General features: G+C 41.3%; 1 protein-coding gene across 7 annotated transcripts in view; it reads left to right on the top strand.

Annotated features, from left to right (window-relative positions):
* The window catches only part of ARNT2 (aryl hydrocarbon receptor nuclear translocator 2), a 194,186-nt gene that overhangs the window by 122,937 nt on the left and 48,495 nt on the right, over window positions 1–22,754 (top strand). For all 7 annotated transcript variants that reach the window (XM_081227599.1, XM_081227601.1, XM_081227597.1 and 4 more), the window contains 2 exons: window positions 20,301–20,377; window positions 22,515–22,649. In XM_081227599.1, the coding sequence (XP_081083725.1) occupies window positions 20,301–20,377; window positions 22,515–22,649 (212 nt within the window). The remainder of the gene's footprint in view (window positions 1–20,300; window positions 20,378–22,514; window positions 22,650–22,754) is intronic.

The following is a 22,754-nucleotide window of genomic DNA, read 5'->3' on the forward strand; positions in this document are numbered from 1 at the left end:
GCTTGATGTATACTTTCTCATCTGATGCCCAAGGCAGCCCCATAGAGGAGGAACTGTAATTGTCCCTATTTCACAGATCATAGCTATTATTATTCCCATTTCCTGAAACTGACAGAGGCCTAAGGCTTTGTAGTCAGTACATAGAGGAGTCAGGGTTCCTGACTTGAGACTCCTCTGGTCACTCCAGAGCTGGAGCCCTTAATCACCAGCAAGTCACCCTGTCCCATAGACTTGTCTTCTGTCAGTGTCAATGCCAGGCATGATGACCATTTTCCCTTTAAAGCATTATTTCCTGGAACCAGTTTTGCCACTCAGTGTACTCATTGTGAGGCCTTCATAGTGGCACCTCTGCCCCTGACATACAGAGAAAGTCTTGTCACCACCATTTCAAATATAAAGAAACTGCCTACCTTCCTGGATTGAGAGGTAACCTACAGTGTTCAACTGCTGTGCCTGGAAAAATTCTCTCCTAAGGATGTAAGTGCCTTCTTTGCTCCATGTGCTTAGGCCATAGACCACTTTCTAAAAGACCCTCATGGTGGCCAGTACACTGCAGGGCAAGACAGGAAGAAGAGCTCAGCCAGCCTGTAACAGAAAGTCATATTATTCTTCTGTCAAACCTATTTGCCCTTCGTATCACTTATCACTTCCTCACTGTCCAGATTCTTACTTGGGTGAGCTGCACCGGAACAGATTCTGAGATGTGTTTTCCAGGGAGTAGTCGCTAGAATCAATTTCACAGGTGGAATGAATTTCGCAGGCCCTGAAATGGGTGACGGGTGGGGAGCCTTTGAGGTTTTTGGAAAAGGGGCTTGAAATACGGTCAAGGCTGTGCTTTGGCAAGACGAAAGTAGCGATAGAGTAGACCACAGTCAGGGAGAGGCGGGGCTGAAGAGGAAAGCGTGGTAGGAGTACCTGTTGGGAGAAGAGTCTTTGGAGCCCTGGTAACGGGAGGGTTGTGTGTAGGCAGCGTCTGGAGGGGGACCAGGGGCTGTGACCAGGGGCTGTGACCAGGGGCTGTTGGAGGAAGAAGTAGCTTCTCCTGGGGAGGGGGTCACAATCAGGGAGGTGCCCTGGAAGCAACCAGATCACAGAGCCTGTGAGAGGTAGACGGCCAAGGGTGCCCGTCTTCAGTTGCAAAGAGTACGGTTCCCAAGGACTGAGAAGAAGGAACTTATTTGGGAGGTGGGTAGTTTTGAGAAAGGTGAGCAAGGCCAGGTGGAGGCTGGTCTTCATGGGGGGGGAGACTGCGGAGCAGAATGCAGCAAGACACTGATGGTGGTGAGAGGGGATAGCAGAATCGGGATGTGAGGACCACAAGGGGGACCGGCTGTGGTGAATGATGAATTAGCAAACTTTGAAGTCATGGAGGAACTCTTGGTGCCAGCCAGTCCCCAGCCTGCCCAAGACAGAAGTATGGTGACCAGAAGTTGGAGCCATGGTGTGGCCCCAGAGCGGGGATGGGTGGCAGGTGGACTGCTAGACACAGCCGTACCTTCTAGATGCCTGGTCGGCCCTGGTGAGGATTTCCAGCTTCTAAAAGGTGGAAATGGGGGAGAAGCCAGTCAATGGAGCATGTCATTGATCTCTGAACTTTTTATAACTGAAAGCTAAAAATAGCAGTGAAGTGCCACAGCTAAACTACAGAGAGGATGAGAGGTTCAATGTCCTTGGCTTCCTTTGGAACACAGCCCACTGCTTTCCATCGAAATCCCTCCTCTGTCAGGGAAGATAACACAGACTCAGGGGCCTTGAAGTGGGCAGGGGGACTGGGGGACCTCATGGCCCACTCCTCTCTGCACCCATCGTGACACCAAGGCTGGGAGAGGGGTGGCTGTCATGCCCCCGAATTCCTTTCTCCTGATGTCTCCGCTGTACCTCAGTGCAGCTTTATTGTTACAGCCCCTTAGCCCTTTGTTCACAGATTACAATTTACTGGAAATGAAGCTCTGTCTTCTGAGTCCAAGTTTATACAGAAAATACTCATTTACAACTTTCCCTTTAGGCAAAAGAAGATGTACGTTAATTTTCATGATTTAATGGCAGTTTATTTGGCAAGAAGTGTTGCATCTCTACCAAATGTTTGAGAATTAAACTTCCACCATCATCGCGTGCATTTTCCCTCAATTTGGTAATCGGGGCAGAGCTCTAAAGTCTGAAGTTAAGTACGCCATGCTCATGTTTCTGACCTTGTTGGACAATGAGTTGCAAACTGGGAAAATTTCCCAGGTATGTGAAGCCCACCTTTTTAAATACCAAACATCATGTGCCAGGCTTTTTTTGTGTGTGTGTGTGGTACGCGGGCCTCTCACTGCTGTGGCCTCTCCCGTTGCGGAGCACAGGCTCCGGACGCGCGGGCTCAGCGGCCATGGCTCACGGGCCCAGCCTCTCCGCGGCATGTGGGATCTTCCCGGACCGGGGCACGAACCTGCGTCCCCTGCATCGGCAGGCGGACTCTCAACCACTGCACCACCAGGGAAGCCCCCAGCCTTTTTTTTTTAATCACCTTTTTATTATTATTACTATAAAACAGACCATCTTTGTTAAAGAATTCGAGAAGATCTATAAAATCTTTAAAAATAAAGTAAAATTCACCTGAAAACCCATTTTTAAAAAATTTTAAGGGGTTGTGAAGTAAAAAGTAAGTCTCCCTTGTTCCACCCTGGTTCTACCCCCAAGAACCAGTTCATAACACCCCAGTGCTGCTTATTCTAGACATTTTTCTCTATATTAAAGAAATGGAGCTCATATATGTATATTTTATTACACAGCCTGTTTTTTGTGTGTGTTTTTTTTTTACTTTTCATGGATATCATAAATGTTTCCAAGTTAGTACATATAGCACTACTTCATTCTTTTAAATGCCTGTGTAATATTCCATCAGCTGCTCCCCAAATTAGAACATTAAGATTTGTTTTCAGGGACTTCCCTTGCAGTCCAGTGGTTAAGACTTTGTACTCCCAATGCAGGAGGCACGGGTTCAGTCCCTGGTCGGGGAACTAAGATCCTGCATACCGCATGGTGCAGCCAAAAAAATTTTTTTTTTAAAAAGACCGTTTTCAGTTTGGGGCTCTTGCAATAGATACCACAGTGGATATCCTTGCACATGATTCTTTGCCTATGAGCGCTGGTGTTTCTGCAGGATAGTCTCAGAAGTGGAATAGTGGAATAAAATACATTTTAATAGATATCATCAAATTACCTTACTAGGCAGGATGCGTGTCCATTTTTCCACACTCCTACCAGCTCTGAATGTTTTCATTCTTTTGTAAGTTTTGCCAGTCTGATAGGTTTTTTTGGGCGGGGGTGCAGATGACATATTTTAAATTGGATTGAATCATTAGTGAAGTTGAGCATCTTTCCTGGGTATATCAACTACTTGTATTTTACTGTGAGTTGCTTGTTCATGGTATATGCACATTTTCCTGCAGACTGATTTGTGCTTTTCTTATTTACTTGCAGGAGGTCTTTATAATATTATGAATATTAAGCCTTTGTCTACTATATGTTGCAAATATTTTCTTCTGGCCTGTCGTTTATCTTCTACTTTTGTTTGCAGTATCTTTCATTGCACAGAACTTTTTTTTCTGCTTAAGTGAGAGGCCCAGAACATGCTCTCATCTTTTTCCCAGATGATTCAGAGCTGGCATGACAAAGGTCCAGAGCTGGATGGGAATTGAAAGGACAATTCAAAGGTGTCCTCAGGACTTTTCAGCCCACTGCTACCTCCCCTGCGGCTGTTGTTGTTTTGTTGGTTGTTTGTTTGGGTTGTTGTTTGTTTCTTTTTATGCTCTGTGAGCATTCGCTGTCCTCAAATTCACCTCCTGGTAGATAACTCTTCTGACTTTCCATGTGCCTATTTTTATACTGTCCTATCCAATCACAGATTTTGCTGGTTCTCATCCTTCATGGTCTAGACAACCAAACAGCAGAACTTGTCAGTATCATGGGCAAAGGGAATAAAATAGGTTGTGAGTTGGGAACTGACAGCTTTTCCTGAGAGTAAAGTGCCCGGGCTGTAGTGAACGGCCTTTGACATGTCTGTTAGGGCTGCGGAGAGACCTTCTTCTGGTTTGCTGAGATCGATAAACGTATAATTTGTTGATGGATGAGGTGCTTTGGTAGGCTTTTTTCTTACATGAGAAACATTTATTTGGAGCCTCTGCCCTGATTTCATGGGACTCAGAGCCTTGACGCTATATGGAACTGTGCCCAACTCGTTAAGACACCATACTTCACCCTCCTCCCCCTGATGCCATCCCTGGAGACATCTTTCCCCAGTCTCCGCCGGTCCCACCAGACAGACACACCCAATTCTGATGAATCCTTTTCTATAAAGCCTTCACCAGTGTTCTCCCAGCAACTTCCCAGCCAAGCTATTTGTGTCATGTTGAACTTTTCATTATAGCTTTTTTGCATCTGTCTGTCTTCCCTGCTTATAACAGTGCTCCTGGAAGGCAAGGACCAGATCGTATGCATCTCTGTATTATTTAAGCTACTGAGCACAGGGCTTAGAACACAAAGCGGGCCTGGTGAGTGTTTGGTGACTAAATTTCTCTTTGCATCTCCCGCTCATGTACCCTGCAATACCTACTCAGAAGGAACCCAGGTTTACTAATACCACTATTTTAATTTGTTATTTAATCATTACTATTGAAATAATTTGTACAATTTTATAATGAAACACTAAGCTAAGAAAACAGAAGCGGCAAATACGTTTTATTTTATGGCCCACTTTGATGAACTGTTTTGGGTCTGCTTCAATAGCTAGTGGGAAAATATACCATAACCAATTAGTGACACTTGTCGTGGGTACAGGAAGGGGTTCTCCCAGTTCATATGCTAGGTTTGTGTCATGTCTAACCTGTCAGAAAGGCCAAGAATAGAGTATTCGCAGAGGTGTTTTGGGTTGAAATGGGTCCCCCTACAAAATTCATGTGTTGAAGCCCTAATGTCTAGTACTTCAGAATGTGTCCTTATTTGGAAATAGAGTCCTTGCAGATGTAATTAAGTTAAAATGAGATCATACCAGGGTAGTGTGGGCCCCTAATCCCATACAACTTGTGTCTTTATGAAAAGGTAAACCAGTTGTGGTATTTGTACAAAGAAACCTATCCTGGCTAACTTTTGGTGCAGGATGGAAATCAAAATTAAACTCTCATTAAAGACTGTTTTGTAATTAACAACCATGGCCCCATTCCATATCAAGACTTAGTGGATGTGGCCAAAACAGTGTTTATAGGAAAGTTGTGTCTTGAAATGCTTTTCTTATTAAGTGTGGGAAAACTAGGTATTTAACTTATGAATTAGGAATTTAACTTATGAAATAGAACTTATTTAACTTACAAACATGGAAAAAGAATAACAAAATACCATGAGCAAACTAAAAGGATAGAATTAATGAAAAAATAGAAATGAGACAAATTAAACTAGAAAACAAAATTTGTATCCTACTGATAAATAGTTATTCATCAAGACTGGTAAAAGAGAAAACCTCTGACAAGTCTATTCCTAATTTTTTTTAAAAAAAGAAAGAAAAAAATGCATGTTAAGGGTGAAGAGATTTATCAGAGAAAGTTAAAAAACTTATAAACATAGTGTGCATAATTTAGATTGATACATGCTAAAATCTTTGGGAAGAAAGCTAATTTCTGGGAAGATTGAATCAAAGAAAGGTTTTTTTGTTTTTTTTTTAAATGAGAGGAGGTCAAAACTTGGCAAGAAATTGCAAAAGCTGACAAAGGACTGCTCTCCCCAATGGTGCCAGGCCTAGAGGTTTTATGAGCAAATTATTTAGACACTTAAAAAGCATAGGAAGAGATAGCAAGTGTACTGCTTCGTTTCTTAAAGTTCGCACAGCTTTGATACAAAAACTGACAAGGGCATTTTAAAAAAGAATACAATGAACCCCTTTTTCATTTACGAACATACAGATGCTAAATGCAATGTTAGCAAATCAAATTAACAGTTATACATATACATATTAATTACAAATATACATATTAATTACAAGACTACCTTAGTGCTTTAACATTAGGAAATCTGTTAATATAATTAATCAAAGGAGGAGAGCTAATTAATTTTACCTATTGATTTTTTAAAATAAAAAATCTTTGTAGGGCTTCCCTGGTGGCGCAGTGGTTGAGAGTCCGCCTGCCAATGCTGGGGACACGGGTTCGTGCCCCGGTCCGGGAGGATCCCACATGCCGCGGAGCAGCTGGGCCCGTGAGCTATGGCCGCTGAGCCTGCGCGTCCGGAGTCTGTGCTCTGCAACGGGAGAGGCCACAACAGTGAGAGGCCTGTGTACCTCAAAAACAAAAACAAACAAACAAACAAAAAGTCTTTGTAAACCAATAATAGAAAGATGTTTCCTTAATGCAGACAAAACAAATATCTGAAACCCACAATCAATATCTTGCAGAAGGGATTCCCTGGTGGCACAGTGGATAAACTCTGCACTCCCAATGCAGGGGGCCCGGGTTTGATCCCTGTTCAGGGAACTAGATCCCACATGCCTGCCGCAACTAAGAGTTCGAATGCCACAACTAAGGAGCCCACGTGCTGCAACTGAGACCAGGTGCAACCTAAATAAATAAATAAATATCTTGCAGAATGGTGAAATATTAGAAGAGTTCTAATTAAAATGAGGAATATGAGAGGAGTGCTCAGTATCACCTCTATTAATCAACATTGTTTTGGAATTTTACTCCAGACAATAAAATAAGAAAAGGAAATAGGGAATTCCCTGGTGGCACAGTGGTTAAGAATCCACCTGCCAGTGCAGGGGACGTGGGTTCGAGCCCTGGTCCGGGAAGATCCCACATGCTGTGGAGCAACCTGGCCCATGCACCACAACTACTGAGCCTGCACTCTAGGGCCCACGAGCCACAACTACTGAGCCTGCGTGCCACAACTGGAGAAAGCCTGCACACAGCAATGAAGACCCAATGCAGCCAAAAATAAATAAATAAATTTATTTTTAAAAAGGAAAGGAAATAAAGCATAACTACTTGAAAGGAAGAAAAGAAAGAAAATGATGATAGACTTAACATTACTTACAAATGATATGATTACCTGAAAAACCAAATCCAATCTACTGAAAATCTTCTAGAAAATTGAATACAAAGCCATTTAGGAAATACTAAAAAAGTCAGTAACACATTAGACAATAGCATATGAAAAAATACCCATCTATAAAAATAGCAACAATTTAAGATACATGCTAATAACATTAACATGAAATATATTGTAGAAGATTTCTTCACTTAAACTACAAAATAATATTGAAGGATATGAATGTAGCTAATATACGAATTATATATGAATATAGCTAAGTGGAGAGTCGCGTGTATTCTTTGATATAAAGGTTTAAGTATTACAAAGATTTCAGTTTTTTCCTAAACCAATCTATAAATTTAATACAGTTTTAATAATTGCCCCAATGGGATTTCTTTGAAATGAAAATTAATTCTGAAATTCATACGGTCAAATAAATATAAAAGTAGCTAATAAAATTTTTTTTTTGCGGTACGCGGGCCTCTCTCTGTTGTGGCCTCTCCCGTTGCGGAGCACAGGCTCCGATGCGCAGGCTCACGGGCCCAGCTGCTCTGCAGCATGTGGGATCTTCCCGGACCGGGGCACGAACCTGTGTCCCCTGCATCGGCAGGGGGACTCTAAACCACTGTGCCACCAGGGAAGCCCCAAAGTAGCTAATAAAATTTTGATTAACAGAGTACTGGGGAGTAATTGCCTTACCATATGTGAAAATATTTTTTAAAGCCTAAATAATTAAGATGTGATCAATGACTTTTACAAATCCAATTACTGAACAAATATAAAAGACCTAAAACAGACCCACGTATCTTTAGAAATGTGGTGTGTGATGAAAGATGCATTTTCAGTTAGAAAGGAAAAAATTAGTGCATAGTTTGAGGACAACTGACTGATCATTTGGAAAACCATGAAATACAGCATATCAAAAATAAGTTTTAGACTTATTAAAGGTAAATATGAAACTATAAAAGTACTGTATGAAAATATGGGTGAATATTTTACATAATCTTAGGATAAAGGTTGTGCTTTTCAAAGAATGACCCCCAAAGGCAAAAACCACAGAGTAAAAACTGACAGTTTTGATTATCTATACTTTAATCATACTCTCTGTAGAAATAAACAAGGAAAACACTTTAAAGAAAAAAAATATAGAAAGTAACTTATATGAGACCCATATATATTCTTTTTTTTTTTTTTTGGCTGCGTTGTGTCTTTTTTGCTGCCCGTGGGCTTTCTCTAGTTGCCGCGAGCAGAGGCTACTCTTCATTGCGGTGCACGGGCTTTTCATTGCGGTGGTTTCTCTTATTACGGAGCAGGGGCTCTAGGCGTGCGGACTTCACTAGTTGTGGCACACGGGCTCAGTAGTTGTGGCTCGTGGGCTCTAGAGCATAGACTCAATAGTTGTGGTGCACGGGCTTGGTTGCTCTGCAGCAGGGCTCGAACCCGTGTTCCCTGCATTGGCAGGCGGCTTCTTAACCACTGCACCACCAGGGAAGTCCTGTATTCTTAATATATAACAAGAATTTTTAAATCAATGAGGAAAAAACCCACAAACAGAACTTTTATATGGCAAGAATCACGTACAGGCTGTCCCTAAAAGAACAAATGGAAAACAAATACATGTTCAAAGAAAGTCAGAGAGAAGCAAATACAACTAATAATAAAGTACCATTTGTACTCTTTGAGCTGGCAATTTCACTCCAAGGATTTTTATGCTAAAGAAATCATTGACATGCTCCAAGATTTTGTCTAGAAGGATGCAAGTATTTCTTGTGTGTGTGAAAAACTGGGGAAAAACTAAATGCATTAAGTATAAGAGAAATTGGGCTAAACAAATCACAGCACATCCATACAAAGAAAAAATGAAAACACAAAAATGTTTCAACACAGTGAAAGATTTTCTCAGTAAGCTGGAAAGTTTCCAAAGTAGATTATAAAACAATATAAGAAAAAAAAGACATTTTAATATATACATATACACACAGTAAAGGACATAAGGATATTAACATAATTAAGGTTAATTTTTAATGTTTGTCCTTTTATTTATCTATAGTTTTCTAAATTTGCTCCAAAAAGACTGGATGGAAATATACCAAGACATCACTTTTGAAATTCTTGTGGTAGGTCTTATGAGTGGCTTTTTTACTCCCCTTATTTCTACTCCCTTTTTTTTCAAAATCTTGTTTATGTACCAGCTTCATTGAGATATAATCCACATATCATAAAGTGTACAATTTGAAGTGTACAATTCAATGGTTTGGGGTATATTCACGTAGTTTTGCAACTATCATTAGAAATAATTTTAGAATATGTTCATTATCCTAGAAAGAAATTCCATACCCATTAGCCACTATGCCTTGTTTCCCCCCAGTTCTAGGCAACCACTGATCTACTGTCTGTATCTGTGGACTTGCCTGTTCTGGACATTTCATATAAATCGACTCATGTAATATGTGACTTTTTGTGACTGACTGCTTTCACTTAGCATGGTGTTGTTAAGGTTTCTCCATGTCGTAGCATGAGTCAGTATTTCCTTTTTGTTGCCAAATAATATTCCAGTGCCTTGGTTTGCCACATTCTGTTTATCCATTCATCAGTTAACAGGCATTTGGATTGTTTCCACTTTGGGGCTGTTGTGAATATTGCTGCTGTGAACATTCATGAGCATGTGACTGTGTGGACGTTATGTTTTCATTTCTCTTGGGTGCATACCTAGGAATGGAATTTCTGGGTCATATGGTAGCTCAGTGTTTAACCTCATGAGGAAATGACAGACTGTTTTCCAAACCGACTGTACCATTTTACATTCCCAGCAGCGGTATATGAGGGTTCCAAGTTCTCCACATCCTCACCAACACTTGTTATTGCATTTTTTTTATTAGAACCATCCTAAAGGGTATGAAGTGGTATCTCATTATGGTTTCAATTTGCATTTCCCTGATGACTAATGATGTTGAGTATCTTTTCACATGCTTACTAGCCATTCATATACTTTCTTGAGAGTAATGTTCAGATCCTTTGCCCTTTTGTTAATTGGGGATATTTGTCTTTTTATTGTTGAGTACTGAAAGCCAAAACCACTTTAAAAGATCATGTGTAGCTTGAGAGTATTACCCAAGCAATGCTTGGAAAATAGAGAAAATCCAAATACCTGGATGATAATCTGGAGATTGTACCTCACTGCCCTGTCAGAGGCATTTCATCAGAAAAGCATGTGAGGGCTTGATCCCGAATCCTTTCCACCTGCCAGTGCCAGAGCCTGCCCCTGCCTTCCTGTGGTCATCCGCAGCCACCTCCAGACCCTGGTAGTCTGAGCAACGATGATCATAGCTTTCTCGGCAGTTGCGTCCCTACAGCTGCTCGTGGGATTGTGTCAGAGCCGCCTTTACAAATGTTTGTCTCTACTGTGTTAGGTGCTGACCCTTTCATGGGAAAACTGAGTCCAATGTCTTAAGGAGAACCTTCAGACAGGCACATAAATAAATTCCTTTAAGGAAGTTTGGGTTTACTGAAGATTTTCTGGAAATTTCTCAAACACAAACTTGGATCTCATTCACAACTAAAGATTACTTGCCCACGTGAAGGCCAAAACTATTTATTTAATAAGTCACAACTTTCCACCTCATTTGTGCAAAGCCAAGGGATTATTTTAACATAATCATAGTTGGTGGATTAAAATGCCTTCTTACAAATGAGCCTGTTTATACACTTAAAGGACTTGTAGCTTGGGCCCCCATCAACTCTCTTCCTCTACACTTCTAGACTGATGCACCTTCTAACTGAGACACCTTATTTTATTTTATTGATAAAACTACCACTATTTTATTTATACTCGCAGCTTCTGTGGGCCAGGGGTTGACACAGGGTGCAGTAAGGATGACCCATCTCTGCTTCTCAGTGTCGGGGACCCCTTGTCTAAAAGTCAAACAGTGTCACTTCCACTGTATTTTATTGGTCAAAGTAGTCACAAGGGAATCTAACTTCAACTCTTGATAGAAGATACGTAAAGAGCAGTTGTGGCTATTTTTTAAAAATCTGCGAAAATTCTCAGTCAACACTGGTGGAATAAAGAATGAATCAACAAATGGATTGTGATATCTCTAGGCAGATGGTCTCAAGTATCATCCAATGAGAGCCTCATCCTGCCCGATTCCTCCAAAGGATAGAACAGAAAGACATGGTTTCTTCATGCGTCCTCTCTGCTTCCTGTTCTGGCCAATGGTATTGCACCCTCATCCTAAGTGTGACAAAGATGCATCTGTGCCCACTGCCCACAGATGTACCTGCTACCAGCAATTGGGGAGTGAGGTCAGGGAAGCGAGAAAGAAGCTGACATTCGGGCCTTGGGCTGGGGACTCCACGCATCCTCTCATTCAAGCCTCACAGCATGAGGTGAGCTATTTCATACCCATTTCAGACAAGGAAGCAGAGGGTAGAAGAGGCTGGGTCGCTCTAACAGACACCACTGGTGCCCTACGGCACTTCAGCCTCAGCTGCATGCAGCAGGCGAGCTCAGACTCACCTCAGGCTGACAGCATCCCATGTCAAGATGTAGTGTCTGGGACTTCCCTGGTGGCACAGTGGATAAGACTCCCAATGCAGGGAGCCCAGGTTTGATCCCTGGTCAGGGAACTAGATCCCACATGCATGCCACAACTAAGGAGCCTGCATGCCGCAACTAAGGAGCCCGCCTGCTGCAACCAAGGAGCCCGCCTGCTGCAACTAAGACCCGGCACAACCAAATAAATAAATATATATATATATTTAAAAAAAAAAAAAAAAGATGTGGTGTCTTTCTCCTCTGCACCAGGGACTCCCCTGCAAGGGTCACAGTTGGCCCAGTTGTAGGCAAAGCCCAGAGCGTGGAGGCGCTTCCCTGATCTTGGTTTTTCTTCCTTTTCTCTTTCACTCTCCTCACTGGCTCGCCCCTCCTTTCTTGGACTCACCTCCCATGTAAACTATCTGCACTAAAGTCCTGTCTCAGCCTCTGCTTTGGGGTTGACCCTAAACCAAGATACCCGCTTGTCCATTTTCTGGAAAAACTAGGATTTGGAAAACTCGGATCTGAACTTGGTTTAGACCACAGAACCTGAGGAGTGGTGTGAGTCAAGTGGCCCCTCGAGACTTTTTCCACTGTCAGCCAAATTCAGTGGAAGAAGAGTTGGGCGTGGGGAGAGGGTGAGGGTAAAAGAGTGGATGGGACGGTTGCTTACAGTCACTGTTTCTCCTGCAGCCCTCTCTTGAATAAGACTGTTTATCAAGATGGGCATGAACAAACCAGTGAAGGAGGACGTGAATCAGTGCATTCAGTCTTCTAACACTTTAACTTCCTTCTCAAGTAATTTCTGGAACTGCAGTCAATGACAGTAGTTGCCGTACCACTCATGAGCACTGTAGCATGTAGAGGCCTCTCCCAAGGTGGATGTAGAGATGTCACACAGACCTCAGTTTAATGCAGGCTAAGATGGAGCTTAGCCAGTGTGGCTCCAGGACCCTGACTTCTGTGTCATATATTGTCAGTGGCATATACCATGCTAGAGAACTTCCCATGAAGTGAAGCTGTAGAATATGGATACTACCCCCAAGAGGGTTTAAAAACCATCTAAGACACAAATCAGCTTGAACTTAGTTCTTTAGTATTTCTTCTAAGCAGCATATGGTTAAGTCTTGCTTTTTTATCCAGTCTGATAAACTTGGCCTTTTAATTGGGGCATTTAGACCATTTATATTTAATGTGATTATTGTTATGGTTCATTTATGTATCATTTTCTGTGTTCCTATTTGTCCTTTGTTCCCTTTTTCCTCTTTTCCTGCCTTCTTTTGGAATTTTTTTTTATGATTTCATTGTATCTCCTTTTTTGAATTATTAGCTGAAATTGTTTTGGTATCTTAATGGTCGCTGTAGTGCTTATAATATGCATCTTAACTTATCAGAGTCTATCTTCAAGCAATATTATACCACTTCACGTACAGTATAACAATCTCACAATAGTGTGCATCCATTTTTTCCCCTCCTGGCTTTTACGTTACTGATTTATTTCATAGGAAAATAATCTTGGGAATTCCTTGGTGGTTGGGTTCAGTCCCTGGTCAGGAAACTAAGATCCTCCATGCCGCATGGTGTGGCAAAAAAAAAAGAAAAAAAACCTTACATATTTACTCATGGTTACCGTTTCCAGTGGTTTTCATTCCTTTGTGTAGATACATATTTTCATGTGGTGTTATTTCTCCTGTGGCATAAAGATGGTTTTAACATTCTAATAATGATGGTGTGCCGGTGCTGAACTATTTCAGCTTTTGTATGTCTGAAGAAGTCTTTATTTCACCTTTACTTTTGAAAGATATTTTCACTTGATATAGAATGCTAAGTAGACAGATTTTTTTTTCAATTCTTTAAAATATTATCTTCTTACTTACATTGTTTCTGACAAGAAATCAGCTGTCATATTTATCTTTGTTCTTTTATATGTAAATATGCCTCTTTTTTTCCCCTCTGGATTCTTTGAAGACTTTCTCTTTTTTATTCTTTTTAATTAATTAATTAATTTTTGGCGGTGTTGGGTCTTCGTTGCTGCGCGTGAGCTTTCTCTAGTTGCAGCGAGCAGGGACTACTCTTCGTTGTGGTGTGTGGGCTTCTCATTGCGGTGGCTTCTCTTGTGGAGCACGGGCTCTAGGCGCGCAGACTTCAGTAGTTATGGCTTGCAGGCTCTAGAGCACAGACTCAGTAGTTGTGGCGCATGGGCTTAGTTGCTCCATGGCATGTGGGATGTTCCCCAACCAGGGCTCAAACCCGTGTCCCCTGCATTGGCAGGCGGATTCCTAACCACTGCACCACGAGGGAAGTCCTGAAGGCTTTCTCTTCATCACTGGTTTTGAGACATTTACGATGTGCCCTGGTGTAATTTTCACATTTCTCGTGCTTGGGGTTTATCACCATGCATTTGCAGGAAAAATTAATTTCAAAATTTAATTTAAAACTGCTGGTTTCACTTGAGAATGTCCTTGATGAAGAAGTAAAAATATTAATAATATTAATTGTATTAAAGTCTGAACTTGTCAGTATGTATAAAGTGACTTCTGCTGCATACCAAAGCATGCTGGTTGTGTCAAGGAAAAGCGCTTGTGCAGTTGTTTGAGTTGTGAGCTGACCTAGCTGCTTTTTTCACAAACACCATGTTTTTACTTGAAAGAATGACAACAAACTATGGTTATTCAAACTTGTGTGTTTGGCAGATAGTTTTCTTAAAAAGTTAAAATGAGCCTGTCACTTCAAGGAAAGCAGTTGATAGTATTTGTTGTCAGTGATAAAATTCAAAGTTTTTAGTGAAAATTTGAATTTTGGAAAAGTTGTAGCCACCACCATAATCATGACCAATACCTAACCATATCTTCTGATGCAATACATGGTGAAATTAACAAGTGTGATTTTTTTTTTATATTGTATAATGTAATGTGTCAACATTTAGAAGATCTGTGTAATTTGGTAAACCAGTATTTTCCAAATGACCAATACATGATGTTCAAAATCATGTATGGGTAAAAGATCCAGTCAAAGTGTTAGACCAATCTATTTTCATGTAACAGAGTATGAAAAATTCATTGATATAGTCAGTGAATCACATTTCAATTAACCTTTAAGAAACTATCACTTGTCAAGGTTTAGGAAAATATCAAAGAAGAATATCAATAATTACCTTAAAAAACTTCTCCCCCCTCCAACTAGCCTCCATGTGAGGCTATATTTTCTTCATATTCCTCAAGTAAAACAACATATTGTAATAGACTTTATGCACAACAGATAATAGAATACAGCTATCTACTATGAAGCAAGGCATTAAAGAGATTTTCAAAAATGCCAAGCAGTAATTCAGAGATAATTTTTTAGGTATCTTATTTAGCAGAGAAACCCTTGAGACATTTCCACTAAGATCAGAAACCAGGCAAGAACGCCCACTATCTCTACTACTAGTCAACATTGTAATAGAGATATTAGCCCATGTAATTAAACAAGAGAAATCAGAGGCAAAAACTGTGTAAAGAAGAAGGAAAACTATCTCTATTTTAAATTATATGGTAATATACCTACAAAAGCCCAGTGAATCAATGACAAAATTAACTGAAGCAATAATTCAGTGAAGTAACACAATACAAAGTTAATATACAAAAGTCAATAGTCTTTGTATACATAAACAATACACAGAAGGCATAAGGGTAGAGAAAACCCCATTTATAATAGCAGGAAGGAAGGTTAAATACTTAGGATGGGGGGAGTAGGAAGACCCTGAGCTCACCTTCTTCCATGGGCACACCAAAATTACAACTATTTACAGAACAATTACCAATGAGAACAACCTGAAGACTAGGAGAAAAGATTTTCCACAACTAAAGAGATAAAGAAGGAACCACAGTAATATGGGTGGGAGGGGCAAACATGCCGTATAGTCAAGACCCACATCCCCAGGGAGGTGACCCATGAACAGGAGGATAATCACAATTGCAGAAATTCTCCCCATAGAATGAGGGGCCCAAGCCCCACTCGGACTCCCTGGACTGAGAGTCCTGCATCAGGAAGACAAGCCCCCAGACATCTGGCATAGAAGGCCAGCAAGGCTTGCGTACATATATGTGATGGTGTTGGGAAAATGGACAGCACATGCAAAAGAATCGAACTAGACTACTTTCTCACACCATACCAAAAACAAATCAAGATGGATTAAAGACTTAAATGTAAGACCTGAACCCATAAAACTCTGTGAACTAAATATACTATGCTCTTTGACATCCATCTTAGCAATTTTTTTTTTTGGATATGTCTCCTTAGGCTAGGGAAACAAAAGCAAAAATAAACAAATGGGACTACATCAAACTAAAAAGCTTTTGCACAGAGAAGGAAACTAGCATTAAAATGAAAAGGCAGTCTACTGAATGGGAGAAGATATTTGCAAATGATATATCTGATAAGGGGTTAATATCTAAAATACACAAAGAACTCATACAACTCAGCATCAAAAAAGCAAACAACCCAATTAAAAAATGGGCAGAGGATCTGAATAGACATTTTTCTAAAGAAGACATACAGATGGCCAGCAGACACATGAAAAGGTGCTCAACCTCACTAATCATCAGGGAAATGCAAATCAAAACCACAAGGAGATAATCACCTCACACCTGTCAGAATAGCTATTATCAAAAAAACAACAAATAATAAGTGTTGGCAAGGATGTGGAGAAGAGAACCCTCATGCACTGTTAGTGGTAATGTAAATTCGTGCAGCCACTATGGAAACAAAATGGAGGTTCCTCAACAAATTAAATATAGAACTACCATCTGATTCAGCAGTTCCACTTCTGGGCATTTTCCCGAAGAAAACAAAAATACTAATTCAGAAAGATATATGCACCCTTATGTTCATTGCAGCATTATTCACAGTGGCCAAGATATGGAAGCAACCTAAGTGTCCATTGATAGATGACTGGATAAAAAAGATGTGGTATATATACACAACTAAATATTACTCAGCCATAAAAAAAAAATGAAATCTTGCCATTTGTGACAGCCTGGTTGGACCTAGAGCGTATTATATTGATACTAAGTGAAATAAGTCAGGCAGAAAAAGACAAATACCATATGATTTTACTTATATGTGGAATCCAAAAAACAAGACAAACAAGTAAACAAGATAAAACAGAAACAGACTCATAGATACAGAGGATAAACGAATGCCAGAGGGGAGGGTGTTGGGGGAGAGTGAAATAGGTAAAGAGAATTAAGAGGTACAAACTTCCAGTTATCAAATAAATAAGTAACAGGGGTGTAACGTACAGCATAGGAAATGTAACAACTTTTAAGGTGACAGATGGTAACTAGACTTATTGTGGTGATCATTTTATAAAATATCAAGTCACTGTGTTGTACACCTGAAACTAATATGTCATTTACACTTAAATTTTTTTTAATTTAAGTATAAATGACATATTACACTGAAATTTTTTTTTTAATTTAAATACTTAGGAATTTTCATAAGTATACAAAGTACAAGTATATATGAGGAGATTTTTAATACAGTCTGGAAGACACAAAAGCAGGCGTACAAATGGAAAACATCCCCTGTTCTTGAGTAGGACAATTCAACTTTATAAAGATGTCAGTTCTCCTGAAGTTGATTTATAAATTTAATGCAGTCCTAATAAAAATAACAGCAAGCTATTTATGGAGTTAAATAAGTTGATACTAAGTTCATGTGAAAAAATAAACGTCCAAGAATAGACAAGAAAACAATGAAAAAGAAAAACTACAAGGGAGGAATAGCCCTGCCAGATACTATAAATCCTCTGTAATTAAAATCCTGTGGTACTAATGCTTGATGGACAATTGGCCTGTGGAATAGAAGAGAAGGCCCAGTATTAGACCCAAATACATATTAGAATTTATAGTATGATAAAGGTGGCATCTCAAATCACTGCACTTTTAATAAATGTTAGTGTGACAACTGGATAGCCATTTAGAAAAAGATAAAATTAAATCCAATATATCTCACACCCCTACACAAGAATAGCTCCAAATGGATTAGGGATCTAAATGTAAAAAAGGAAACCATAAAATATCAGAGGAAAACATGGCTGACTTTCTCTTTAACCTTGGTGTAGGAAATGGCTTTCTAATTATGACTCAGATACTAGGGGTAATAGATTGATAAATTTGACTACATAAAAATTATAAATTTTTTCAATCATCGTAAGGGAAGTCAAAAGACAAAGGACCACCCGGGAGAACATATTCACAACATATACCACAAAGGCTTAATATGCCTGATATACGAAGAACTCCTGAAAATTGAGGGGCAAAGGATCAAAATCCCAATAGAAAAATGGGGAGGGGACTTCCCTGGTGGCGCAGTGCTTAAGAATCCACCTGCCAATGCAGGGGGCCCGGGTTCGAGCCCTTGTCCAGGAAGATCCCACGTGCTGCAGAGCAACTAAGCCCGTGAGCCACCACTACAGAGCCCACACGCCACACTGAAGCATGTGCACCTAGAGCCCGTGCTCTGCACCAAGAGAAGCCGGCACAATGAGAAACCTACACACCTCAATGAAGAGTAGCCCCTGCTCACCACAACTAGAGAAAGCCCAGGCACAGCAACGAAGACCCAACGCAGCAAAAAATAAAGTATATAAATTAAAAAAAAAAAAAAGAAAACCTTTTTAAAAAAATGGGGAAGATACACAAATAGACAATTCACTAAAAGATAAGATACAAAAATGATCCTCAAACATATGAAATGATGTGCAGACTCACTCATAATTAGAGAAATGCAAATTAAGACAGCACTGAAATACTATTTCTAACCTATCCAACTGACCAAAATTAAATCATATGACAGCATATTCTGTTGGCCAAGAGTGGGGAAAAAGGCCTCTCATACCTTGCTGGTGGGAATGCACATTGGTACACTCCTTCTGGAGGGGAATGTGGCCACACCTAACAAAACTACGTACATATACACTTACCTTGTAACCTAGAAATCCCACTTCTAGGGTAGGTGTATCTTCTGGGTGTATCTACACCTCCAATTCTTAAGAAAATATGTGTGCGCAAGATTATTCTTCGCAGCCTTGTTTGTAGTTACAAAGTATTGGAAACACCTAAATGTTCGTACATAAGAGAGTGGTAGTATTCAACGTTGGTTACTCTACATAATGCAGCAATATGCAATTCTGAAAAAAGAATAAGGAAGAGCTCTATGAATAATCATGGAGTGTCTTTCAGGACATACTGTGAAGTGAAATAAACAAAGCCCCAAAGAGCATCTACAGTGCACTGCCCTTCATAGGAGAAGAGGAGACAGATGCTCATTTGTGCAAAACAAATACAGCAAAGGATAAAGCAGAAACCTAAGGGACTGGTTACCTCCGGCGGGGGAGGGGGGGCGGGGAGGCAGAGAGGAGTGTGAAGAAGGTGGTGGGGATGAGGAGGGAGTGACATTTCTCTGGCCCTTACAGCTAGAGTCGTGTTAACACTCCCTTCACAGTCTGTAGTGATGGGCTGTCACTGTGCTTGTGTGATGACCTAGTGCGAAAATACTTATGTTAAGTGTTAATGCAGTATAAAAGGGAATTTTCTACTTAACAGCTCTTGTCTAGGAGATATCAGAGCAGAATGCTTGTTTCACTACAACAGTTCTAACCAACAACAGTGAGGATTGTTTTAACCAATTCCTTCCTATCCAGAGCACCGGTTTTTAGCGCTTAATCATCATTCCCATCACCAGTTTCTCCTTTCTTTTTTTTTTTTTTTTTTTTGTGTGTGGTACGCGGGCCTCTCACTGTTGTGGCCTCTCCCATTGCGGAGCACAGGCTCCGGATGCGCAGGGTCATCAGCCATGGCTCACGGGCCTAGCCGTTCCGCGGCATGTGGGATCGGGGCACCAACCCGTGTCCCCTGCATCGGCAGGCAGACCCCCAACCACTGCGCCACCAGGGAAGCCCAGTTTCTCCTTTCTATCCCTCGAAAACCCTGACTTTACAACAGAAGAGTGAACACTAGTTACGTTCTCTTGCCTGGCAAGTTAGTCATTTTGGTTTTGGTGCGTTTTAGTTTTTGTTTTTTGTTTTTGTTTTTGATTCTGCCTCTGATGGTATTTGATTTTGGGCAACAGATAAGTGAAATATTTACATAATTTGAAGTGCCCCTATACACTTCTTATCGAAATTTCTCTTATAACCAAGTGCTTTAGCCAAGTTTTGCAAATGTATAAATGAATAATTTGTTTCATCTTCCTTAAATCCCTCTGCATCATCCACAGATGCAGATGATAATGTACCATGAAATTATCAAAAGACATCAGGCAAGGCTTTGCTGGTGGCGCAGTGGTTGAGAGTCCGCCTGCCGATGCAGGGGACACGGGTTCGTGCCCCGGTCCGGGAAGATCCCACATGCCGCGGAGCGGCTGGGCGCGTGAGCCGTGGCCTCTGAGCCTGTGCGTCCGGAGCCTGTGCTCCTCAACGGGAGAGGCCACGGCAGTGAGAGGCCCGCATACGGCAAAAAAAAAAAAAAAAAAAAAAAAGACATCAGGCCAAGAGGAGCAGGAAATGAGTGAGGGGTGGTGAATTCATGGGCAGCTTCCCAAACCCTGCAGGATCAACAGTGGATCTGTATCTTTGATTGTGTAAATAAAATCATGGACACTTTTACCCCTTTTCGATTCATCTTGGACATGTCGTTGATGACTCTGGCATTTCTCATTTCAGGAATGACCATACCTGAAGAAGATGCCGACGTGGGACAAAGCAGTAAATATTGCCTTGTGGCAATTGGAAGACTCCAGGTAAGAAAAAGCTCACAGCTTTTTTGATCTCCAGGGAAAGCTTATTATTGCAAAGAGCAAGAGCCTGTAGGTTTGGATGCCTTTTTCGACCTCCTGTGTCCTCAGTATGGTTGGGTTCTGTGTCTCACTCTGTGGGAGAAGGATGAGGCTGCATCTGGGAGAAGAAGGGGGGCAGGGACTCTGAGCTGGGGGCAGCAGAAGCAAGCTGTCCTTGCTTCACTGAGGGCCTGAGTCAGTCCGTCCCCACATGTGCGCCAGTTACTGCGAAGTTGAGCTCTGCTCACATCACACCCGGGTTTAAAAAAATTTTTTTATTGAAGTATAGTTGATTTACAATATCATGTTGGTTTCAGGTATACAGCAAAGCGATTCAGATATATAGAGAAAGATAAATAGAAATATAGATAGATAAATAGAGAGATAGATAGACAGATACATAGATTGACACATAAGCACATAGATAGATACTGGGTTGGCCAAAACGTTCGTTCACGTTTTTCGGAAAAACCCGAACGAACGTTTTGGCCAACCCATTGCATAGACAGATATATCTTTTTCAGATTCTTTTCCATTATAGGTTATGACAAGATACTGAATATAGTTCCCGGTGCTACACAGTAGGACCTTGTTGTTTCACAGCCCTGTTTAATCCCCTTGAATGTTGCCCCATTGTCTGCAGGATAAAGCACCCACTCATCTTACAACCCCACCTCCTCCCTCCCCACCTCATGCCCTGTTCCCAAACCACAGCATGCCCTTTCCACAAGCCCACCGTGCACTTCCCCACCATTGCAGGTGTCCACGGGCTGTTCCTTCTGCCTGGTATTTCCTTGTTTCCCTTCTTCTCCTTTTACAGCTCCTTCTCCTCTTGTTTACTTCCTATTTCCTCATCCTTCAAGATCCAGTGAAATGACTCCTTATCTGCTTAGTCAAAATGAATCATCCCCTCCTCCCTACACGCCTGGTGTTAGGTTTATATGTCAGTTATGATTCTTCACTGTCTGTTTTCGTATAGTTAGTTGAGGGCAGTCCCCTTCCTTGCAAGCTCCTCAAGGGCAAAAAATGTGTCTTTTTAATCTTTTGAGAATTAGATATGCTGAATAGTGTATATAAAGTCCACTGGCTTCACGCCTGGCACACACAGTAGCCACTCAGTCTTTCTCCTTGTGGCATCGATGGCCTTCTCCGTACTGATGAAGGGGCCATGACAGATGTAGTTCAGGTGACACTGACCTTTCACATCCCTGGTTTCCTAGGTCTTACCATTTTCAGACAGATGAATAAGCTATTCCATTCACATGTGGTAAGCATTGGTTATTCCCTGCAAATGGGGAAGAAAGAATACTTGGGTAAATTCAGTTCACAAATATAGACTTTCCAAATATTTTGACCAGTTCCTTAGACTCATTTCCCATCCTTAGTAACGGGAAGGTGGGGGAAGGGAAGGGTATTAACACTTCTGAGCACCAGCTGCGTGCCAGGTGTTGTGCCAGGGTTTGACGTGCAGTGTCTCTCTGAACCTCACAACCACCCTATGAGGTTACAGCTTCCTAATTCCCAGGGACTGATAAGGAAACTGGGGCTCAGAAAGTGGTCAGTAAAGAAAGTGGTCCACTCTTCCTGTTAGTCCAGGGTGTGGCCAAGGCAGTTTGAAACATTTTAGACTCATTGTACTCATGACCTGGAAGGATCTGTGAAATTAAATCCACATGGGGGACTTCCCTGGTGGTGCAGTGGTTAAGAATCTGCCTGCCAATGCAGGGGACACGGGTTCGAGCCCTGGTCCGGGAAGATCCCACATGCCATGGAGCAACTAAGACCGTGCGCCACAACTACTGAACCTACGCTCTAGGGCCCGCGAGCCACAAGTGTTGAGCCCACATGCCACAACTACTGAAGCCCGCGCGCCTAGAGCCCATGCTCCACAAGAGAAGCCACCGTAATAAGCCTGCGCACCGCAATGAAGAGTAGCCCCGGCTCACCGCAACTAGAGAGCCTGCACGTGGCAACGAAAACCCAGCACAGCCAAAAATAAACAAATTAATTAATTAATTAGTTTTTTAAAAAATCCACATGGATTGTTCCCATTCTCTAACTCAGTCTCCATCACCACCTCCCTGTGGATTTCTCCATCCAGGTGACCAGCTCTCCCGTGTGCATGGACATGAGCGGGATGTCGGTGCCAACGGAATTCTTATCCCGGCATAACTCTGACGGGATCATCACATTTGTGGACCCAAGATGCATCAGTGTGATTGGCTACCAACCCCAGGTAGGTGGTTTTGAGCTCATGGCAGTCAGCTAGAGATTTAGTTTTACTTAAAATGCACCTACTACATTTGTTCAAGATATTGTACATCACAATATAGGGAAACAC

The sequence above is a fragment of the Mesoplodon bidens genome (genome assembly GCF_964165515.1).
Source record: "Mesoplodon bidens genome assembly, chromosome: 3".
Classification (NCBI taxonomy): domain Eukaryota; kingdom Metazoa; phylum Chordata; class Mammalia; order Artiodactyla; family Ziphiidae; genus Mesoplodon; species Mesoplodon bidens.